This window comes from Meriones unguiculatus, chromosome 12 (assembly GCF_030254825.1).
Source record: "Meriones unguiculatus strain TT.TT164.6M chromosome 12, Bangor_MerUng_6.1, whole genome shotgun sequence".
Classification (NCBI taxonomy): Eukaryota; Metazoa; Chordata; class Mammalia; order Rodentia; family Muridae; genus Meriones; species Meriones unguiculatus.
In genome coordinates this window covers 15059057-15083813 of record NC_083360.1, presented here as the reverse complement: position 1 = coordinate 15083813, position 24757 = coordinate 15059057, and the positions used below count along the sequence as shown (strand labels likewise).

Here is a 24757-nt window from a genome sequence, read left to right as displayed (position 1 = left end):
GATGGATGACAAATGAGGGAAAAGGAAGAGACCAGGGTCCCACAGTTCTCTTCAAAGGCATGCCACCAATAACCTAACACACCTGCTGAGCCCCAGTTCTTAATTTCCATCACCTCCAAGCTGAGGACCAAGCCTTTACCATTCTAGATAAAATATACAGTAGTCATTTAGAGATTTCACTAAATACAGAAAAGATATATGATAAAATAAAAATCTTATTCATATTAAAAACTCAAAAATTAGAGATAAATTATGTTCTTAATTATCATAAAGTTCACACACACACACACCACATATTAGAATAAACTGTGCTGAGTACATTTACCCAAAAAGAAAGGCCAGGAAACACATCTGCTAAGACATATGGATCTTCAACTTCTATAACCATAAGAAATAAATGGTTATTATTTTACTCAGCTAATCTATGTAATTTGTTCCAGCAGCCCTGGCCAACTAATACAGCAGTCTTTTTTTAATTTTATTTTTTATATTAATTACAGTTTATTTACTTTGTATCCCAGCTGTAGCCCCCTCCCTCATTCCTTCCCAATCCCAGTAAGGGTCACAACACTGGAGCTGGCTATGACAGCACTTGTCTATAATATCAGCATTCAGGACACAGACGTAGGAAGATTACTCACAGGTTTGAGACCAAGCTGGGAGACACAGTGAGTTCCAGCCCACCCAGATTTACAACACACTACTGGGTCTCAAAATAAGTAAACAAGAGGCTAGACAGGCTGCTAATAAATCATGGGAAGTGGAGTTTGGATCCAGATACCCATGTAACGGGCTGGATCCCTCAAATACCTCTAGTTCTGTTTCAAGAGATCAAGCATGCTCTTCTGTACACAGCCAGTGCACCCTCACACATGTACACATGCACTCATAAAGACCCAATCACAGAACATATACACACATACATACACTAAACAAATCATTGATTAATAAAGAAAAGAAAGGTTGGAAATCTCACATTTCCCAGTTTTCAAACTTACCAGGGAACTACTGGAAGCAAAAGAGAAGACACAGCACCTTATTTCTTACCTCATTCAAGGCATAAAAACTAATTTGAGGTGGGTTACAGAACTAGATGTGCTAACATGATTGAGCTTCAAGAAAAAAAAAATCATGCATCACATTCATAATTTTATGGTTGGTAATGATTTCTTAATCAGGATATATAAAGTGCTAGTTGTACAATAAAAAGTTATAACATGCTTCATTAAAATTAAAAACTGTTACCTAACAAAAGGCAATGTTAAACTAGGCAGGATGCTGTGCTCTTGGACTTGGTAGGCTGAGGAAAAAGGACTCTGTTTTAGGATGACCTGGGCTATATAATGAGACCTTGCATCAAAAAAAACAAGCAAAACAAAGGTGGCTTTGAAAAATAATAACACTGAAGGCTGAAAAGGTGGTTCAGTGGCTAAAGGTACCTGTTGTTCTTGGTTTCCAGAAGCCACATACTCGCTCCCAGGCAACTTTTAGTAACTGCAGTTCCTGGGGCTCTGATGCCCTCTCTGATGTTCATGGACACCAGGCACATACATGGTGTACAGACATTCATGTAGGCTAATTACTCATATACATAAAAAAGTAAATAGTTTTTTAAAAGGAAAACACTAATAAAAACAAAATTAGGAGATTAAAAAAAAACTAGCTAACCAGGGACTAAGAAAACATTAAAACAAATATATCTGATAAAGACCTTGTAGAAGAAAAAGGACTGACAACCCAGTTATTAAAGATAATCTTAAGCAAGTGCCTAACTAGAGTATCCAGCCAATCAGTAAGAATGAGAAAAGGCACACATGTCTGCCTGCAAGGAAATTCAGACAAAGTATTGAGACATTGTGGTGGTTAGAATGAGAATGACCCCCGTAGGCTCATATACATGAATGCTTGGTCACCAGGGGGTGGGACCATTTAAGAGGATTAGAAGGTGTAGCCTTGTTGGAGGAAGTATGTCACTAGTGTTTGGGGGGGGACGGTAGAGAAGGCTTGAGGTTTCAAAAGCCTATGCCTATAGATTGGGATATAACTCTAAGCTCCTCACCAGCTCCTGCTTGCATGCCACCATGCTGGTAATGGACTGTATAAGCAAGCCTCCAATTAACTCTTTTTATAAGAGTTGCCTTGGATATGGTGTCTCTTCACGGCACAGAACAGTGATTAAGACAGAAATTAGTCTACCCAACCAGAACAGCTGATGGTACTGAGGATGTGGAGCAGCAAAGGCTATCTTCCAGAGCTGGTGGGCATGCCTAGCCATCATGATTAGGTACATGTTAATAGTCTCAGTGTATATATAAGAGAGCCCTTACATCTGCTGGCAGACATGACAGGATAGCAATTCTGGGAGTCACTTAATGGAACACTTCACAGCAAAAGAATGGATTCCCAGACATGGATAAATCCTCCAAAGAAGAACAGAAGTAATGGAGCCTAAAAGCAGCATGCAAAGGTGATTTACCTATAAGATACACAAGCACAAGGGTAAACTAGGAGATGGAAATTAGGGTCAGGATGGTGGTTATTTTGGGAGGACACACTGGCTAGAAGGGAACATAATGGACTTTTGGGTGGTGATTGATTCTTTACCTGTGTGATGTCATCGTAAGATGCATGCACAACATTTGTTCATTTTACAGTGTTAAATATAAGAGGAACAATTTTAAAAACTGCTCTAAGGCAATTATTTTTAGACTAAATGAACTATATGTCCAATACTTAAGTATTTCTATGAGCAAGTCAAACCCTCAGGAAATGAGCCTTCTATAACACAACCATTTTAAGATAAATGTTATAAATATGCATTGTTGTAACATATGCTAATTTTTCTTGTTATTACTGAATTAATTGCTGCAGTGCATCTGAATTTTGGCTATACTATTAAGAACTCACCAAAGAAACTGGAAATAGAGATAATACAGATATGGAAGATGTTTATTAAAAGGAACTAGTTTTTTGAATATGAAGGCTAAGAAATCCCATGATGAGCCAATGCCAGAAGACAAATGTAGCTCAAACCAGGCAGAGAGATTCCATTCTCCCTTCTTGACCTTTTAATTTGGTTTTTGTGGATGTGCTCCACTTGGACACTTTGAAGGCACACTTGGAATACAAATCTTCAGAGTCTACTGATCAAATGCTTATGTCATCTGGATATTACCTCCTCCTCACGCATCTACCTATGTCAACTTGACACTCAGCTTCACCTCCTCAACCTACATTTCATATACAAATAAAGTCAGGAAGACGATCATAATTCTGCCTGCCTAAGATGACACATCATCCTGCACAGAACTGGGGAGGCACTGCCCCAGAAAAAGTGGGAAAGAATTTGAGTTATGATATGATACAAAATAATCAATACCTTTAATCTATTATATAAAGTCTGTGTCTCGTGCTCAAAGAGTGAGAAGACAAAGATACTTGACAGAATGATGTCCATTCACAAAAATTTACAACAAAATGAGAAAATATCCATTATACTCATAGCTCTTATTTTAGTGACTGGTCACATACCTGTTGCTGATATGTTCCATTCCTGTTATTTCTGAAGGGCACTGACATGAGTACTTACCTACTACTTTGCTATTGATCCTAGTCACAGTAGATGGTAAAATGATTTGAGACATACTCTTTCCTCTATGGGATCAACTCTATTGCTCTCTTGGCAATCAGGATCAGTCACTGCAGCCAACATAGCAACATTTCTTTGCTTATCAATTTAAAGGCAGGATGAGCCAAAACTCACCAGGGAGAACCATATAATACTATTAAACTGCAAACATCCTCCCTATGGGAGGAAAAAACTCTGGGGCAGCTGAACATAAGACAGAACAGGCGCAAAAATAAGTGGGTCATGAGAGTAATGTGAGTGGTGCCAGTCTCATTTGGAGGGCAGGGTCACAAACTAAAGACTTTCTTCAGTGTTAAGGTGTAATGTGATTTGCTCCATTAGGTCTTAGGGTTACTGAAGACACTCACTTGTCCATCATTCTGTCTCCAGTTCGGAACAGGGCTTCATGTTCCCTGTCTATTCCACCATAGTATCTTTGAAGTACACACTTACTCTGATTTCAGTTTCTCGGAAAAAAAATTTGACCTATGATACATCCCAACTCACATCAAATTTGGATAATATTCAAATACAATATTAGACTTTAAAACCAAGGCAGTAATAAAGACTTCTGAAAGTTAGGGGAGGGGCTGAATTTATTTTACAGTTGTGAAGGATTTGGGTTGTGGGAGAATGCTTTGTACTATTTGTTTTGACCTCAGAATTACCCGTTGAAACTCTAGGCTTCCCTGTATGTACTGCTGCTTGGAAGTGCTGAGTCTGGGGAATAGTTAGGTCATCAGACTGGAGCCCTAAAGAAGAGACTGTAAAAAGAAACTTGGAATTATCTTAATACAAAGTGAGAACACTTCAAGATTTTGCCAGGAGGAGGACTTTCACCACAGAACCCACACATGCTCATGGACACCAAGCCTGTAGAAAAACTGTTGGAAATTCCACAATCTATGGTTTCTTTCCATAGCAACTCGAGTTGACTATGATGTTGACCATGAAACTGACATAAAAACTAACATTTCTTTTTGCGAACCATCATGGGTTGTTCCTTAAAGCAATACCATGTAAGGAAGCATAAGGTGGGGCCAAAGTTCAGGTGTGTATGCCAGGAGTTATCCTTTGGTAATCTGCTTATGAATTCACCAAACCGTTTGCTTTCCCCTCTTGAACTTAACAGCCTGAGTACATTTCCTAGCATCCTTTTCTGTTCAAGATGGCTACAACGAAACCTAGCTAAGCAACTGTAGGTAGAAATGACCTGTCACCCCCAATTCTGAAGTATAACACCATCCCAGATGTGCTGATGTCTTTTCTCTGAGAAGGGCCCCAATCGGAGAAACAGACGAATCTAGTGAGGGGAGCTTCCAGGTTAGTAACATACATGTCAGTCTATTAATCCACTGAGAGATTATAAGGTATGGCAATGCTGCATTATTACACAGCACATTAGATTCGATGTGAAAGATGAGAGTAACGAAAAAGAATCAATAAAAATAGCAATCACAGTTAATCACTGACTTAAAATTTTTATTTCATTTTATAAAGGGATAGACATTGCTAACAAAATACTGTTCAGTACTGGAATTCAGTACTTTCTTATGCAATGTGTTTCAAGCTGGGTTGGGACTCTTGACCACTGGTTCTGAAAACATACTGATCTTGCAAATACACTTCCTCATTTTGACAGTCCAAGCTCATGCATAAAAGGAAATCTTCATTATCACCGTATGCCAGGCCAGAAAGAACACAATGATTATAAAACTGAAGGTTTTATTAGTTGGACTCCTTACAATGTTGAAACAACTTGCCTAAGAGCTGAAGAATCTTCTGAAAACGCTCTATGCTTTTTAAAGATACCTGGGATCTCTGATAACGCTCTTCAGCATCTTCTCAGACCAGATGGGAGCAGCAGATAATGAATTAACCCAGATGGCAGAAGCGGATGATGGATAAAACGCACACATACACACTTCTATCACTTTATAAATAGGACACAAGCAAGAAGGTCAATCTGTGTCCTGATCAGCATGAAGCAAAGCTGACTTCCATGATGCTGAAGTAATACGTGGAATTAATGCTATGCACTCTGCCTTATGAGTGGATGGTTCCTGGCTACAGAAATGATGAGAACTATTAATACTACTTACTACACAGTCCTGTAAGTCACATTATCTTCTATGTCTCACTCTCTTCCATCTCCAGTGAAAAGAGACTTCATCAAAGGCTGCTTAGTCCACTCAGGTAGGACCTGACCTAGCTATAATGACAAGGTAATTTAAAAAGGACAGACACAGATACATAAAAAAGATGGGATTATAGGGTAGGCTATACTTGCTCTTCTGGAGCAGCACCAATTATGGAAACCTAAAACTTCAGCAAGTTTATATTATGTATAGCACAGAGGGAGGGGTTAGCTAGTCTCAGAAGGAAGTCTCTATGAAGCATTAGCCTTGGGTTGTAGTCACTGGGGAGAAAGAAGCTTCAGTTGCTAGTTTCTTTTTATACTCAACTGTTAATAATCCCATTCAGGCCGGAAGGCTTTGCCACTCACTGGAGCTTCATCCTAGGGGAAGGCTTTTCCACTCTCATTGGCCTGAGACACTGGGGTCTCTGATATGGTAGTGCCCATACACATTCACTGGGGATGCTTCATCCAGTCTTGACATACTCACTCAAGGTTCCTTTGACTCCCTGAGCCTTAACATTTGACAACAACTGTGCACACTGTACATGCATATGTGCATAAGTGGATGTTCCCACATCCCAATATTTCTCTTAGCTAGGGGGCCAATGGCCAATAAAAAGGCATGGCTATGGACTGGAGATGCTTAGCAAGAGTCAAAGAATAGAATCTTCTCATTGAAGCTTCATTTTAGCCTAAGATGAAACAGGAACAACAATCACACTCAAATTTCTAGTACCGACAAATCATGAAAAGTTACACATTTTTCTTCAGAAGTTTACTTTGGGTATACAAACAAACCCTAGCTTGGTTTATTACTACTTATATTTCAGTGAAGACAAAATCATTTGATCAATCCAAATGAATGCATTAATACAGGTGTTAATAACATCACAGAAAAATAAGCAATGACGGAAAAATTTGAAATGCAGAAATATTAACACAGGTGGTTCCAAATATACCATCTCTTGGGTAACAAAACTAGAAACCTCATCCCTCTGTATCTTGCGACTTGTTCCTAGGACCTCTTCCACAGAAAAATCCCAGATGCTCAAATCACTCATGTGTGATGGCACAGTACTTACATATAACCTACTCAATGTCTCACACTTTGACCACCTCTTATCTCATGATATGTCGAGAGTAAATCTGGAATAGTTACACTGTGCTAATTAGGGAATGATGAGAGGAGGCCAGCACTGCTCAGTACAAATACTTCTTTAAATTGTTTCCAATCCATAGTTGGCTGCATCTATAAATGAAACACAACCACGTAAATCAAGAAGGCTGGCTGCACTAAGTAAAGCCAAGTACAGTAGTGTACACCTACAGTCTATGTACTCTGGAGACTGAGGCAGGAGGCTCTTAAGTTCCTGGCCAACCTGTGGACACACAGGACACCCTGTGTTCTGCATTGTTTCCCTTTTTCATTTGGATATTCTTTACCAACTTCAGCTGGGGCATTGTCTACTCAATTCGTGAAACACAGAAATCAAACATTATTCCTCCAGAATGAGCCCAGTCAGCATCTAGACATCTTCCACTTACATCTACCATTTATGTAAACAGAACATGATTATGCTGTTATATATATATGCAAAATAGCATAAGTCTGGAAATCAGTTAATCACTTATTAATCATCTGAAATATTAAACATTACTTTAGCATTTAATTCTAGTACTCATACTCAAAAGTACTTATACACAGATCGTATTTCTAAGTCTTAGCTTAAAAAGTAGGTCAGTTCCAGCAACTGACAAACAAACATTAGGTGGAGCTGGGAAATCCTGCTGAAGAGGGGGAGAAAGAGTTGTAGCCACAGGAGTCAGGACACCACAAGAAATCACAGAATTAACAAACCTGGACTCATAGGGACTCACTGAGCCTGAACCAACAATCAGCAAGCCTGCATAGGTCTGACCTAGGCTCTTTGTATATATGCTATAGTAGTGTAGCAGGGTGTTTTGGGGGAACTCCAAACAGAGGGAACATGAGCAATTTCTGATGCTTTTGCCTGCTTTGGGGACCTTTGTTCTCCTACTGTGTTGCATTGTCTGGCCTGAATATGTGAAAAGGTGCCTAATCTTATTCCAACTTGATATGCCAGGTTTGGTTGACATCCCTGGGAGTCCTGCCCTGGTAGGAAAAGGGAGTAGATAGAAAGGGAGGAGAAGTAAGACTGAGGGAGGAGGTAGAGGAAACTGAGGTTGGGATGTAATATGAGAGAATAGTCATAATAAACCAAAACAAAAAAGTAGGCCAGTGTAACACTGAATCATGTCAATAGAGGTAAACAGAACTGCAATATGGGGTTGGCAAGATGGCTCAAGATAGGAAGAACTTCTCACCAAATCTGACAACCGGAGTTTGATACCCTGGCCTACGCGGTGGAAGGAAAGAACCAACTCCTGAAGTTATCCTCTGAATTTTACATTCATGACATCCCCTCACAAAATAAAGAACAAATGTAATCAAGTATATATAATATGTCTCACTCTTGTTATATGGCATGGTTTAAAGACTTTTACAGAATAAACATCTGCATTCCCCAAAATATTACCAATAATTTTGGCTATAAAACCAGAGCAACTAAGATGTGTGTGGTTTGGTGAAATGATACACAGCAAGCTAGCCTGGAACAGTGGAAACAAAGACAGCACTAGGTCCAACAACTTTACCATGAGGAAAGATCCTCTCACCCGAGAAATGGCAGAAATCCAAAAACTCAAATGTTTGTGAATGTTGGTTGTCAAATCTTTTTTTTTTAAGTTTTTTTATTTTTATTGACTACAGTTTATTCACTTTGTATCCCAGCTGTAGCCCCCTCCCTCATTTCCTCCCATGCCCCTCTCTAACAAAGTACTGATCTCTAGGACAGAAATACCTGTTAACAGGTTACAATTCTGTGAGAAATACAAAAACCTCGGCCAGCAACAAGCCATAAATCATGAATGAGAAAGATTAGGGTAAATGGAATGCATTATTCATACCCTATACACAAATATCAAATTTTAATTTCACCAAATATAAAGGATGCAGAAAGCCATCACCCATCTCTTTCTATGTAGTAACGACACTTCCCACTCAGGCCTGTGTATGTCACCACTGAAGAAGAGCCCAGACTGTCATCAATACTGAAATCTTCCCTTGCACTTGGGTGAAATGGAGACAGGAGGGGCAGGTGTCCCAGTTCATCCTTGGCTACATGCAGAACTCAAGGTGAGCCTCAACTACATGACACCCTGGCTCAAGCATAAGATAAAACCAAAATTAAAAAGTAGATGTTTCACTTTCTCCAACTGTATGACATCTTCTATGATCTGTCCCCGACTCCCTGCACTTAAAGAAACCTGTTTAAATTAGTAATGCCCACTGAACAGAGCACTTTTGGGAAGTGAATTTGCTTGTGTTTTTATCAAGGGCTGGGGAGGGAACAACAGCGAGGTTCCCTTTGTGAGCAGAGCTGGACAGCAGCACAGGAAAACCAGGCTGAACACACACTAACATACCAAGGGAGAACAGAGAAACAAGATCAGTAATAAGGGAAGTACCACTCACTCTGCTGTTTGGCTACTTCCCTCATTTTCCAACACTTGGCTGAAAAGTGGACAGGGTGTACACAAGGCTATCTACTGGCCACTCGCCTTGTTTCCCCACCATAATGATGGTCTCAAAACCTCACAGCACACACCAATAAAGGCTGAAACCTAAGTGTCAGTTTTATTAACGCAAACCAAAATCAGTCCCTTCTCTGACAGCACCCCAGTGAACATGAAAACTAGTGTGGTGGAGAACATGGCAGAAGACACCCACAGTGAGTGAGCACTGTCTGAGCCTCACATTTGAGGTAAGCTGCTTGCCTTTTTAGTACTTCTTGAACATGGGCGGATTTAATTCAAACTTTGAGACTTCTATTTTTAAGCTGTGTGATCCTCACCCCCACCTACCACCCAAGCCCCATATTTCACAGGAGAGGCACCTCGTAAGGCCGGGAACCTGAATGTTAAAGAACCACAGAGCTCTGACAAATACTGATGTCTTCTGTGTCAGAACTGTTTCCCACTGAGATGAAATATGAAGACCAGTTTAACCTAAAGCCAAGAACACCTTCATTTACACACAAAGCATAAGCAAAGGTAAGGGTCCATCTGGGAGACTTTAGAGTAAATGTGAACCTCCTATGAGCACTTCCTGTGTACCCTCAGGCACATTAAAAACAACCACTAAGAAAGTTCAACTCAAGGCTATGGATGTGACTCCATTGTTGGAATGCTTGTGCAGCGAGAACAAAGCCTTGAGTTTAATTCTCAGCACCATATAGACCGGACCTTGTGGCAAACAGCTGCCATGTCTGCAAGTGGGAGGTAAAGAAAGGACAGGAGTTCAAGATCATCCTTAGGTATATAACAAGTTTGTGGCTAGTCTGAGACCCTGTAGAACGAAGGAAGACAAGAAGGAAAAAGAAGAGTAGGAAGGGAAGATAAACTTTAATTCAAATATGAAACACTGAAAAGCCATGAAAATGTGGAAAATAGTATCAATAGGAGGAAAGTGATATGGCAAAATTATGCAATTTACACACAGGTTTTTACAGTATTTCCATTTTTAAAAGCCACTCTGTGACATCTTTTAAACCCTTGTAACATTTAAAAATATACTTTGAAACATTAACTCAAAAATCCCTTTGACATGTTAGAATCAGTACAGTTATTCCAACAGTACGTTTGATAATTTATGCCTGATTCACCATGAAAAACCACCATTTCACCAACTTTATTAAAACAGAGCTAAAATGCTCTTAAAATACACTATATTTATTTATTTCTGTGTATGTGTGTATGCACATCTGGAGGCCAGAGGAGCATGTATGAGAGCTTTCTCCTTCCACCCTATGGGTGCTGGTTTATAACGCAATAACCAGCAGACTTGGAGGCAAGCACCTTTAACCCACTCAGCCATCTCACCATCTCCTAAAATGCTTTGTACAATGTAAAAATAAACCACTAGCACAATGAGAAATACTATTTATTTTATTAAATACAGGCCTGAAATATTAAGTAGATAGAACAGATTCTAAGAAATTATATTTTTAACTTCCAAAAATATTTTGTTGGTGCTTTGACAAGTAAAACAATGTTTTACTTGGAAAGGGGTGCAATTTAGGAATATAAAATAAGTAAATCCCCAAACTCAAGCGTATTCGGAACTGTTTTGAATCCCTAAGGTGGCTGTAAACAGTTTGTTTCTAAGAGTTCATAGCTTAAAGGAATGTGGGTATCACAGTTTGTACCAGCGTCTGTCTTGGAAGCCCCTGCAATGCTACACAGTTGTTTCATGTTTCCATAATCCAGTCCTAACATTACCAGTAATATCAGTAGCTAGCAAGGGTCCTTCCTGTCCACTGCTTTTAACTGGTCCATTCTGAACAGCTAAGTTCAGGCCATAAGATTTCTGCTGACTTTCAAGGTCAGCTGCAGCTGGCTTCCTTGGTGCGTCTTTCTTACTACTAGTTGAAACAGGCTTTTCAACATTTCGGCTACTTTTGGGAAGTGTGCTACAAGCATCACTGCTGTCTTGTTGGGGTGGGTTGTACTGCCTCTCTCTGTAGGCTAAATAAGCTCTCCGACTCCTCGAATGCCCTTCATTGTTGCCTGGTCGGCTTTTCGGTAAGCCATTCTGCACGCTTCCTTCCACACTTGTTGGGACATCATAGGCGTACTCTCGCAGGACCGTGAGTCTGCTGGCCCGATGTCCCTTACTTCGGTTTTTATGATGGCGGCTTGGGTGCATATTTGTTCGAAACTGTACATCTAAAGGAGCCACGTGCATTTTAATATCGTTATCCATCGAGTGTTCTGTCAGACTGTTATCAAGCTGGGGTGTGGCGTTCGCAGGTAAGGCATTGCTGTGGTACTGGGCCGCCGCAGCCTGCAAGTTTGTTAGCTTGCAACCCTGAGAGGAGTTTTTGAAGCTCGATGCGCTTTTGTTCGTGCAGGAAGACTCTGCGCTGCTATTGGTGCACTTCGGTGCCTCTCCATTAGTCCCGCTGGAGCTGGGGGGCTGGACATTGACCTGCACTGAGTATGAGCTCCGCCCCGGGCAGCACATCATAATCCATGCAAGCCTCACATCCTCCCTGTTGATGCAATGGTGCACCAGGATGAAAGCACTGAAGCTTAAGCAGGTGGCTCCAAAGAAGAAGCTAAAAACCAAGTCTAAGGGGTAATACAAAGACACAGCCATGGCCCCAAACATCCACAAGGCGACATACAAAAGCAAAGTAAGGCTGGCCCCCAGAAGCTGAGACTGAAAACTGTGCTCATTTTCCAAGGTGGATGTAGAGATGAGAGACAAAGACATGGAGTCCTGATGATTCACTTCACCATTTTCATTGGCTGCCAATCTCTGCTGCTCTTCTGTTGGCTCCTTCAGCTCATATTTACGCTCAGGGTGTCTTTTCAACTGAATAAATATGCTTAGAAAATACATACAGTTTACAAAAGTGATGAAGCTGGCAGGTCCATAGAAGGCTCCCAAGGACGGTTCCCAGGCCATCCAGCAGCTAGGAGAGAACATGGAGAATGAGCTTAGACACTTAGTATTCCAATAAAGCCCTCAGGAGATTGCCACCAACTGTGCCTACAAACTGCTCACGTAGTGGGCTCAGGTATACAGGGGACATACGGTACTCACTAGGGTGCACTGGGCCGGCTGCCGTAGTTCTTGATGTTCGCTGCCGCGGTGATGCCGCACACTATGATGGGGATCCCACCACCAATGAGGTAGAACCTAGGAGGGACAACAGCTCGTTATCCTGTCTATACAGCAGGCAGACTCACTACAGAGTCTTAGCATTTCACAGATCACCTTTGAAGATTAATTACTCTTGCTCCAATACCACACTGAGACAGCTTTCAGGGACTGCTCTTTTCAATGACCCCTATGTTTTTGGTTTTGGTTCTTTGTTTTGTTTTGTTCTGCTTTGCTTTTCCTTTTGTTTCTTTCTTTTTCAAAAAGAAAGTCTCTGAGCTGAGGAAAGCTGGTCAGCTACTGCCACCCTGTGGCCTGGCGGAGGAACACTTGGGTCTAGGTAAGGTTTTAGCTGGTTGTTTTCAGGGAAAGTGGCTACCATTAAATTCAGCCAGTGAGCCAAAAAACATCAGTCTATTAAACAGCAACTGTTGAGATCCACACACACACAATATGGCAGGAAGGACTGTGGAGGATGAGACTCTCGCGACTCTCAGCAAAGTCAATATTCTTCAGTTCTTTCCCACAACGACAGCGGCACCTGACCTAATCCTATAATGCGACTCTCCGAGGCTAGGTGAGCAACCCTGATGAGCTCTGGAGTTACTCTATCTGGCATTCTCTACTCTATCTGGTGTTCCTCATTTCTTCCTCAACCAATCTACTGGAAACCGATGCGGCCCCAGGACCACCACACTAACTTCTCCTTAGCTCTTGTTTATTAGCAGGGGTTCAGTGACGGCAGCATGTGGAAATTAACTGGGTTGAACAGTTATATATCCCTTCTGCTTACCGTCCAGAGTTATTTTTCCTATAGTGTCTTTAGCTGACAGTAATACTACCTGCAGAGGTGGCCAGCTTACTGGAACCATCCAGACATCATCAAATTCCTGAACCTCACTATCTTCAACCCAACTAGTCGCCAACCCAACAGAAGTTGCTTCACACATCTAGCATATGCTCTCTGGCCTCAGTCCTTTCAGGGAAAACCCCAGTGACTAAATGGCATTTCTTATTTTCAGGCATCCCAGTTTATACTCCATACTAATATCACACTGTCCTAAAATGACACTGTCAGGTCACTTCCTGAGTTAAAGACCTCCAGCAGCTAAAAACATTTTAACTTGGCTACCTGTTGCACAGCTCTTTGCTCTTGATTGCAACACTCCATCCTGGAAGAGGCAGGCATCATATGCATAAAACTCTCAGGAAACTGACAGAACTCATGAAGCTTACAAAACTTACACAGCTTAGGAGGCCCTTCCCTGAGGTTCTACAGGCAGGAAGAAATTCCTAACGGAGAGGAGGCTCTCCAGTCAGGTCTGCGAGGTACACAAGAAACATCAGTCATGCAGCTTTCCTGTGCTAGGATAGAACCAGTTAGACACTGTTTTCCGCGTCCAAAAAGTTAGCTCCTGTAAGTGGAGCTAACAAAAGCACGAGTTTCCCAAAAAGGACTTGAATGAACTGAATCACTTATTTGGTCTCTCACTGACCTTTATCTGGTGTGGACAAAAATAGACTCCCCAAGAAAATTAACCTCAAAGAGCCCCATCCAACTATCGCAGCTCCTCTAGACCACACACCCTAGGCTCAGAAAGCTGCATTTCTCAACTTCCTCCTTTCACTCCCTTATTTAGAGTGTGCCTCTACCGTGACCCTGACCTGCAAGCCAGGCTCATGCCAGAGACTCAGCATACACACTCTCCTCCCATACAAGTGGCCCTCTTTTGTACACGCAGTTCTGCAATTTTGCATTTTCAAGGGGCCTGAACAACAACTATTTCATAGGCCATACCCAGTTCTGCAAACTCAAGGGAGGGGGTTGCTTTCAGGCAGGTCCTCAATGAACTCACTCACCACTGACAATTTTACTCATCTAACACAATCAATCCATGCATATTCCTTTTCTCATAATGGGCAGGAAAGATATATAACTCGATACTCATTCTGTGTAGAAAGAATAAATTCTTGAGATTAAGATCAATGATACGTGACCTCAAAAAGCTAGTATTTTCCTAGAGAAATGACACCATCTCCATGTTCTGCATGCAAACACGAAACCCACTCATTCCTCCTGAGCTCAGGGCATAAACTGGGCCTGCAGATACTGATAACACTCAGAGCCAGTCAGTCGGCTTACAAGCCTTTCCTTTACCTCTCAAACTCCACACCAACTGTTGTTGTAACTTAACAACTGTGCTTCAACTAAAGCAAACACAATACTTAATGAACACTTGAGTGTCAGGGGTTGGTCTGATGCTTATATTTTGATGCTAATTACTGGCCCTCAACATCTGGTTACTGCCCTATCCTTGTTGTGTAAACATACCTAAGACATTATTCCTGGTTGGTTGATTAAAAGGCCTCTACCTGGGTGGGACAGAGGAAGGTAGGCGTGGCTAAGATTCCTGGGCTTTGAGGGACAGGAGGATCATGGGATGGGGCTAGAAGGTAGATGGTGAGGTTATTAAGACAGCACAGGTGGAATTATCTGCCTGGCCCAAGGTAAATAAGGCAATTATAAAATCTAACAGGTGTCTGTGTCTTATTGAGTATGACAGCGGGTTAGATAATATGACCGTATTAATTATAGGGCTAAATAGAAAAACTATTTAGCCCAACACCATTTTATTGCCAACAACACAGCAAAGATTCAGGATACCTCAGCATCGGCCGTGGTGGAGCAGGTGGCTCATCGGGATCCTGGCATCTCTTAGCTTTCTTAGTGACTTGTTTATAAATATTTCTGGCAGTGACTCCAACCCACAAAACTGTAGCAAGAGTAGAATAATGAAGAATGATCCCAACCTACAAGGAAAATTGGACAATGTATGAAAATTAAAAGAAGAAATGTTACCTCGAGTCTAATTAAAATGCAGTAGGAAGGCCTACTGTGAATGACTCCTTCACACGCTCATGAAGAAAGTGAGGCTCTTAATAGGAGATGTAATTTATCAGTTAGCTCACCTAACCACCACTGAGAAGCAGGACAGACAAGAAAAAGGTTCTGGGGAGACGACAGCACACAGTATGCTCCTGAGAAAGACACCTGGGCCCTGTGTGAGGCCCACTGTATACTGCCAAGAAAGTAATGGAACAACGTGAGCCTAGAAAATCTCTACACAGCTTAGAAATAAGTAATCCATGGGGCATGTAAGAACATTTAAATGTAAATATCATTTTTTTAAAAAGGTACCTTGGGTCAGAGAGAAGCACTATATAGTACAAGTTTGATGACCAGAGTTCAGATATCCAGATCACAAAGGAAAGCTAGATAGGCATGGTGGCCACCCGTAACCCCAGCTCTCAGGACATAGGGATCCGGATCCTTAGAGCAAGCCAGGTAGACGGCATAGCTCCGTCAGCAGTCTTCAGGCTCTGAGATAGGCCCTACCACACCAAATAAAGTGGAGAGTGATCCAGGAAGATTCTCAATGTCAACTGTGGGTCTCTACATACAGAGGGACACATGTCAAGCATTTGTATATAGGTACACACACAAACACACATACACACACAGAGAAAAGCAGGGAGGGAAAAGAACAATTATTTCCACACTACATAAAAGGTATAAAAGATGGGACCTGATAAGCTAGGGTCAGATGGAAGGGGAGGAGGACCTCCCCTATCAGTGGACTTAGAGAGGGGCATGTAAGGAGATGAAGGAAGGAGGACGGGATTGGGAAGGAATGAGAGAGAGAACTACAGCTGGGATGCAAAGCAAATAAAATGTAGTTTTATTTTATGTAAAAAATAAAAAAATAATTTAAAAAAAGGTATAAAAGAATGGGCCTCAGGGCTGGAAGAGGGTGCAAAGGTTAAAAGGGTGTACTGTTCTTACAGAGGAGCCTATGTTCCCAGTGCTCATGTGGGGTGGTTCAAAACTGCCTACTACAGTTCCAGGGGATTCAATGACTCTGTCCTCTGTGGGCACCAGCACTTACACATATACAGCCCTACACAAATATACATGCATACCCATAATTTAAAATAAAATTAAATCCTACCCAAAAGGAAAAATCCCACTCATCTACGTTACTCACTCTGATATACTTACTTTGCTTAAAAAAAAGTCACTATAGTATACACTGTAGTAGACACAACAAACTACAAAAACAAAACAATAAAAAAATCCACTTGTATAATGAATGTAATCTTATGTGAATAGGCAAAAATATGAGAAACAGCTTCCAATATTAAATATCAGTCACATGACCATAAATATATTTCTGTAAGTTATCAACTAAACACTCCTGGCATCACCATGAGGTCAGTATTAGTAACCCAGAGCTACAGAAAAGAGGTCTACTGGCAAGCCACCAGGCTCTTCACACTTGAGTGTAATGGTCTACAGGGCCCCAGCCCTCCACAGACACAGTAATGGAGGTGGAGGATTAGATCAAACTGTGCAGCATTTTGACCATGGCTCTGCTGAGTACCAGCACTAGTGACCTGGGTCACTTTAATCCTACACGGTTCGGTTTACCTACTTATACAATAGGTAAAAGTACCTCCTAGGGTTAATATGAAAGTTAAAGACACAGTTGCAAGTAGACAGCTCTTCCTGTTTCCTGATTAGATTTTCCCCACTGGCTCTCCCGTGCCAGCAGAGCAATTCTCTAGATAAGAGATATAAAAGGACACTGGAGAAGGGCAGCTGGCACTTTATTTGTAGATTAAATCAAGGAACAGCAGAACAACAAGGAGAGTTAAACAAGGTCCAACCAAATCCCTTTATGATTGGCTAAGAAAACCAAGGGCAGAAAATGAACAGTCAAGCAATTACTCAGAGGTACATGGTGAACTGAATCACAAATTCCCCCTCAACCCTAGGCCAGACCCCCTTCTTCCTCCCAACTGCCCCTTTGCTTCCTTCCGCTCCTTCTGCAAAACAATATAGTCAGCAGAAGACTGGAACTGATTTAGGAACCTGGCAGCTGACCCCTCTAACACTCTCAACCAATCACTGTGGGACAGAATGTGTTTTGCCACAATCTTGTTGGTAATATAGGGTGCCTGAAAGAGGTAAGAAAGAGATAGCTACACAGATTACATGCATATGCAAACGGAACCTAAAACTGAACATGCTGGGGTTCAGTGATTGGTCTGCTTTGAGACTGTCAGGTCCAAAAAAAGAAAAAAAAAAGAAGGTTAAGTGTGGTACTTATTAACCTACTAAAGCACATGCTGGCCTGTTGGCTTTCTCAGTATCACAACTACCTGTGGCTCTCCCCAGCTTGCCCCTATCCTAAACTTCTCCAGTGCATGGGCTTCCCTTCCCCCCAGTTGCTCATTCCTATATAAACCTGCCACTTTGGCCAAGTACTCAATTGGTTCTCTGTCTAGTCTTCCTCTCTTGGTCTCCACTGAGGACACTCTATCTCTTGCCCTCCTCTTCTCTCTCTCCTCACATGACTAAGTCCAGTCTGGTGGCTATGTTTAATGTACTACTTTCTGGCTCTGCTCTAGACTCTTCCAGATGCCTCTGGCTGTACTCTCCCTCATATCTACAATAAAATCCTTGCCCTCAACCATACCTTGAAGCATTGATATTCTCAGTTTATACATCTGGTGTCAAACCCCTCATTGTATGCGAGACGGGGTCTCACTGTGCTGGACTGGCTCTCTCTATGTAGATTAGGCTGACCTTGAACTTAAGGAGATCTACCTTTTCTGCCTCCCAAGTGATTCAGTTAAAGGTATGCCTGGCAGGGCCCAGTTTGAGCGGTGGAGAACATAAAGATCATCCTATTAGCCATTTAGCCAGCCTGACCCATATTTTGCTGGAGAAATTCAGCAGCCTCAACTGGGTAGACTAGTAGAACACGTGGATGAAGCAGGCACAGAATGACTACTACCCACCAGGACCTGAAATCCTCACCCAACTTTCTTTACTCCACACATCCTTCCCAGCCCAACCAACCGAATCCTCTTACAATGTGAGAGCAAAGAGCCTTGAGTCATGAACACGAGAACAATGCTGCTATGTCTGATATACACTGAAAGTGTCTTTTGTAAACCTTTTAACTGGAGCATTTGTTCTGAGGTCCTAAAAAGTCAATGTAATCCTTCTCCTTTTCATTGTAGAGATTATAAAACACCATTTGATCATCTTTACAATAGTTTTTTCCTATTCATGTCTGTAATGAATAAATTAAAATGTCTGCTGCCAGAAAGCAAGGAACACTTTGGGATGACATTGAGGATATTTGCACCAAAATGCCCTGCAGGCTCTCCTAACAGGAACTACGCAGGCCAAGGCATGATTACTATCAACAAACACAGGCTTCACTTTCTCGGTAACTACAGATCACCTATTATGGGTCAGATCCTGTGTTGGTTCCTTGATACATGTGGATGAACCAAACAGATAAATTCTTTCAGAGAGAAGAATCAAGTGGCAGTTCAGAGTCCAGAGACAAAGAAGAGTAATTAGGCACTATGAAATTACAGCAAGCTCTGAGAGCAAGACATGAGGGACAGTATCTCTAAAACTGTTACTGAGAACGCCTTCAATGTAAGCCAGAAGCGGAGATGCGAATGGTGAGAGAACAAGAACAAAGAAGCTGCCTTCTGTCTGCGTACCGTGCTATCCAAGACTTATTACCTGAAAGTATGCTTTCAAGGGCAGCGGAACGGCTGACACAAACACATCACGCAGCTGAGATGTAACTGTGTCCACACAGGCGGTCCTACCACATAGCACTTACTGGGAAATTAGTATAAGTTACTGTTGAAAATCAGTCACTGAATTCTCTCAGCGATTGTTACATACACACAATTTTAAATTAGTTTTAAGAATACAATGATGCATTGATCACAAACAGGCCAAAATATAATGACTGGTCCATACACAGCCTGTGTCTGTCTTAACAAATTACTGTTCATCATGTAATAATCATCCAAAAATCCACTGGCAAGATAAAATTTGGACCTTGACAACAACCTATCTAACCTATCTATCCACAAAACCCCAATTCAAGGTAACCACCACCCTTATTCTTACTCTTCAGTTTTCTTGCAACTACCTACCTTTGTATGTAGGTATGTATTAAAGTATGTAATGCTACTCATTTTTATCTTAAAAAAAAAAAAAAAGATGGGGCTGAAGAGATGGCTCAGAGGTTAAGAGCACTGGCTGCTCTTCCAGAGGTCCTAAGTTCAATTCCCAGCAACCACATGGTGGCTCATAACCGTCTATAGTGATATCTGATGCCCTCTGCTGGTGCGCAGGTGTAAATGCAGACAGGACATTGTGTACCTAATAAATAATCTTAAAAAAAAGGTATCAGTGTGAATATGATTTCTCAGCCTATTTTTACCTAAGCCTCACTGCTCGTGTTCTTCACTTTTCACATATGCCAAGTTTCTCACTGTCTGTGACGGGCATTTACTTGGTTGCTTCCAGGTTTCGGCTCTTGCATACTGCTACTACATGAATATTAATACCCATGTGCATATTCATACCCACAAGAGCAAGGTCATTGAGCCTAAGAGTGAAGCACCAGGCCCCATGGCAAGCAAACCTTTTACTTTAGAAGGTAAAGGCTCATTGGATATGTCCACTCACATCCCCACCAACAGAGTGCTCATCAGCCATTCTTGTGGAGAGATAGAAACTCTCTACACGTGAGGGGCGCAGTAAGGAAACCCTGAAATGGTCGCTCTATGAGGGAGGGGGGTTATTGTGAGTAAGAGAGAGAGAGAGCATCCAGAGGCATCTGAAAGATTTCAGAACAGAGAGAGAAAGAAGCAGACTGGACATGGCCAGAGCTACCCGTGAGAGAAGGAGAATAGCAGGGGCAAGGGAGAAACTTTGCCATTATTAAGGGGAGAGGAAGATTAACGTAGTCTGGGGGAGGTGAGCAGTGCCAGGAGACCAGCGTGGGAGCTGGAGGATGTGTAATGGGCATTGTGAATAGGGACTGAGAGAGCCTGGAGGCCAACATGGGATTGGATATGCCACCACAGGTATACATCATTGTACAGTCGTATGTCCCTTCTGCCCGAAGCAAAGGAAATGACTCCTTTTGGCAGCCAGGTACTTGTTTCCTAAGTTCCTGAGGTATGCTAGCTTTTATCTGGACACAAATCTTTCTAGTCCAGCTTGAGCTGATTTCCAGACATACGTCCTTCCTGAGACCTAACCCATTCATCTCTAGTGCCAAGCCTACAGAGCTGCTGTGTGCCCTGCCATGCTAGTCAGGCACTCTACTACCTTCTGGAACAGTGAGCCCCGTTGTATTGTTAGTAGTTGGCCTGACCATGGCGTTTTTTGTTTTTTGTTTTTTTTTAATTAAAAGCTGACTTTGAACTCATAGATATCCACTTGCCTCTGCCTTCCAACGGCTAGCATTAAAGGTGTGAGCTGCTATGCCTGGCTGATCATGGTGTCTTATCACAGAAATCAGAAAGTAAGCAAGGCATCATACCTGCATACTGGAAGGAGAATTTTGCACATTAAATTCATATTTACTTAGTCTTTTCTAAACTTTCATGTTATTTCTAGTAATACACGTGTGAATTAGTTTTGCTTTTTTAATGTGTACAATCATATCACTCAACAATTCAATTATCACCTCAATTTGCAGTCAGAAACTAAGACAGACACACTGATGACTGGAATCATGATTTCAAACTGATATTTATATTCTATGCTCACTGTAGCTTTACAATAGCCAAGGGGTAGAATGATTTCTGTTTATAATGAATATACAAAGCACTAAAGTAGAATATTCTTACATCATCATAAAGAAGAAAACTTACGTCATATTCAACAACACAGATATTAGTCAAGAGCGTTATATAACGGCAGAGTATTGCATGGCCACAGACTCACAGTCAGACGAGCAACAGAAGGAGGGGAACTGCTAGCTGTCAGAGGGGTGGAACACAGGAGCCGCTGTTTGGTGGACACTCACAGAGTTGCATGAAGGAAGGACTTTCTGAGATGAGGCGCATGAGCAGCACTGCATTATAGCTCACCTGTATACTATGAGCTGAAGGTGGATCTCACATGCTAGGTTTTATGTCCCAATTTCAAAACGTTAGTGCAACACACTGCCCCCACTAACATACTCAGTAAGTAATAGAACTGCGGTGCAAATCCAAGCAGTCTGACCCTGCATTACCAGATTACAGTTCTTATCCTTGGGTAAGCAATGTGTAAAAAAGAAAATAAAATTTCTTATCGCCTCTGCTTACGTGGAGGAAAATAAGGTAGAACAATGCCATACCCGAAGAGCAAAGGTAATAATATGAGAACAAGACATAAATACTTAGTTCTTTACATTTAGAAAACCTAATGGGTTTCTTAGTTTTGCCCAGTGCCTTTTGTTTTCATCAGTGGATTAAGTCCTTCCTTAAAATCTGTCAGAAAAAAAAAGTCTTTTTTTTTTTTTGTCACTCAAAGTTGGGACTTTACAAACATTTAAGTGAACTGGTAGAAGCACTGAAAAGGGCTTGACAGATAACAGGCAAGTGCTAAGGACAGAGGCAAGCTCTTAGAGCCAGTCATTAGGCCGGGACTAAGTATTCAAACTTCAGAAACACTGCTGGGTTGCCTAGGGGGTGACATGAGGCCGGGCTGAAGGTAAAGGGAGGACTCCCGAGAAACAGGTTTTCTGCTTTCCAGTTAATGAAACATGAAGTTATTTTCTAGTACCATGGTTTTTCCACCCTAAAACCTTTCAAGCTTGACTTACTGCTTGGCAGACGCTGGCGTTCTTGGTCTGAGTTATGCCTCCCACGAACACCGCGCAGGTCAGGGAGACATGAAAGCACAAGTTCACGAGCATGTGCCAGCTCTTGAGGCTGACCCGAATCAAGCTGTTGGAGAAAAGAGGGATGTGGCCATTCAGTCTGGCACACGGGCAGCAGGGCTCTGACGAGCAGCGGCAGGGCAAGTGCTGTTGCACAACAGGGCACACTTAAAGGCCTCAAGCTTAAAAATCTTACTGACTGAACATATACTATAAACACACACACACACACACACACACACACACACACACACGAGACGAAATTTGAGGAACCATTTAACCTAACATCATTTCTTAACATTTATCTCTATATATTTAAAAGACATTCACAGAGCCACAGCAGCCCACTAAAATGACACAAATTCTCAGAACAGGGACAACTGTCACTAACAATACCTAAGAACACTGGATATAGGCTTAGCTATATAGAAATGTCCACAGTGTGCCAATGAATCTCTTTCCTGCCTAAGCTGGATAGCACACATGGCCTAAATGCCCAATGCATTGCCTCCTGGCCTTTTATAATGAAATGTTGAAATCTCTCCTTTTCTTTTTTTTTTTAAAATACATCAAAACCACCTTTTGTTTCTGAAGCAAATGTCAAGAAATGCCATAGATGTCCAAGTTAAATAGGAAAATACTTCCTAGCAGAATTTTTGTAAGGTAAATTTCCTGCTTAGTGACCCCTTTTAGTTCATTACTTCCAATCAGAAAATAAAAGTTTCCATAGCTGTGTCTCCAATTAACAAAAACCAAATCCTCTGTTTAAATGTTACCAATTTTCTTAAAAAGGCCATCTTTAAAGATACCACAACAGTGAAAAGGCTGTAAAATACAAATATAGTCTACCACCTAGAGATAGCTCTGAAGGGACCCCTACACATGATGAAACCCCTCTCTCCCTCAAGCTCTCTGGCTCCTGTGCCCACCACTGCAGCCCCCAATACACACTCCCATATTCTCTTCTAGGTATCACTCAAGAGAACTGGCAATGGGAAGATGTAGGGAGGAAATTCCTCAGGACTGAAGTTAGCTTTGGAGTCTCAGGAGAGGACTCCTCACAGCCCAGAGGGTATGGAATGCATGCTGTGTGCAGTCTCTGGTAAGCATCCTTATTTTGTCGGGCACCGCTGGTATCACACTCACGTTTATTTCAAATGAATGTGAAATACAACTCTCTAGTGCATGTGCACAGATCTACAACAATCAGATGCACTTTCTTACCTGTGGTGGTACATGTAACTGATGATAACAGCCAAGAGACACAAGAGAAGAATGGTGGCGGTGGTATAAATCACAGGATGCAGGAGACTGGCTGCTGGCATGTACAACTCTGACCCAGTCAGGTCCTGAAGGGGCAAGAAATGGTCATGAGCTGTTACAAACATTTAACTACTGGAAGTTTTTTGGATGTCTGAAACAAGCTGTTGACCAAAAACTCTAGCCCCGACTGCCATCTCTGTGTTCTATTTGGACTAATGTCCCTCGCTATTTGTCCTCCTTCTTTATGTTGTGCTATGGTACAGTTTTGTCTGTTTGTTTAAGAAAGGAGTTTATTTTGGCTCACAGTTTCAGAAGGTAAGAGTCAACCATGGTTGGGACGGCATGAAATGGCTACAGGGCAGGAATCTGGCTGATCGCATTTCCTCCACACACAGGAAACAGAAAGAGAGTAGGAATGAGGTGAGGCTACAAATGCTTAATGCCTACCCCTGTGATGCACTTCCTCCTAAAGATTCCATAACCTCCAAACAACACCATCCAGTAATGAACCCAGTATTCAAATACATAAGCCTAGGAAAAACACTTCTCATTCAAACCATCACCCTGTCCACAGTTTGTATCATATGCAAAAGATGTTCGGCCAGTCAGGAGAACCTAAGTCTCACACCCAGGTTTAAGGAAGAGAAAATATACCGCATATAGTAAGTAATCTTTGGGTAGCTAACAGACAATGGTAATTCAGTAAGATTTTAATGAAGCTACTATTATGTAACATACTAGCCAGATTTCTGAAATGGTGACCCAAATACCTAAGATAAATCTACCTAAAAACAGAAAAGGTTTACTCTGACTAATGATTTCAGTACATAAACACTTGGTTCTCTGATGGGCCTATCACAAGGAAATGAGATAAAGTGTTTGCCTGATGTGGCTAAAATACAAAGGGGAGATGAGAATTCTAATATCCTTTACAGAGGCACTTCAGTCACCTAACATCCTCCCACGACAACCCACTTTACCATCCTTCCATCAGTGGTACAAGCTGCTGACCCAACCTCAAGCAGGTAGACCTTTAGAGCAACCTTATCTATGCTGCATTTTTAAATTTTATTCTTTAAACTTTTCACTTGTGTATATAATGTACTGATCATATGCTCATTCTATTCCCCAACTCCACCCAGTTGCCACCAACACAGCTCCTTCCCAGGTTTCTATCCTTTTAAAAGAAGACAACTGAGTCCAACAGTCATGTT

At 41.7% G+C, this 24757-nt stretch overlaps 1 protein-coding gene across 1 annotated transcript in view; it reads right to left on the bottom strand.

Annotated features, from left to right (window-relative positions):
- Positions 1-10778: 10778 nt before the first annotated feature.
- Positions 10779-24757, bottom strand: part of Adgra3 (adhesion G protein-coupled receptor A3) — a 100667-nt gene continuing 86688 nt past the window's right edge. Inside the window, exons 15-19 of the mRNA XM_021657884.2 lie at positions 23505-23629; positions 22224-22347; positions 15182-15327; positions 12460-12555; positions 10779-12328 (exon numbers count right to left, since the gene is read on the bottom strand). Coding sequence (XP_021513559.1) covers positions 11086-12328; positions 12460-12555; positions 15182-15327; positions 22224-22347; positions 23505-23629 — 1734 coding nt within the window. The 3' untranslated portion in view covers positions 10779-11085. The remainder of the gene's footprint in view (positions 12329-12459; positions 12556-15181; positions 15328-22223; positions 22348-23504; positions 23630-24757) is intronic.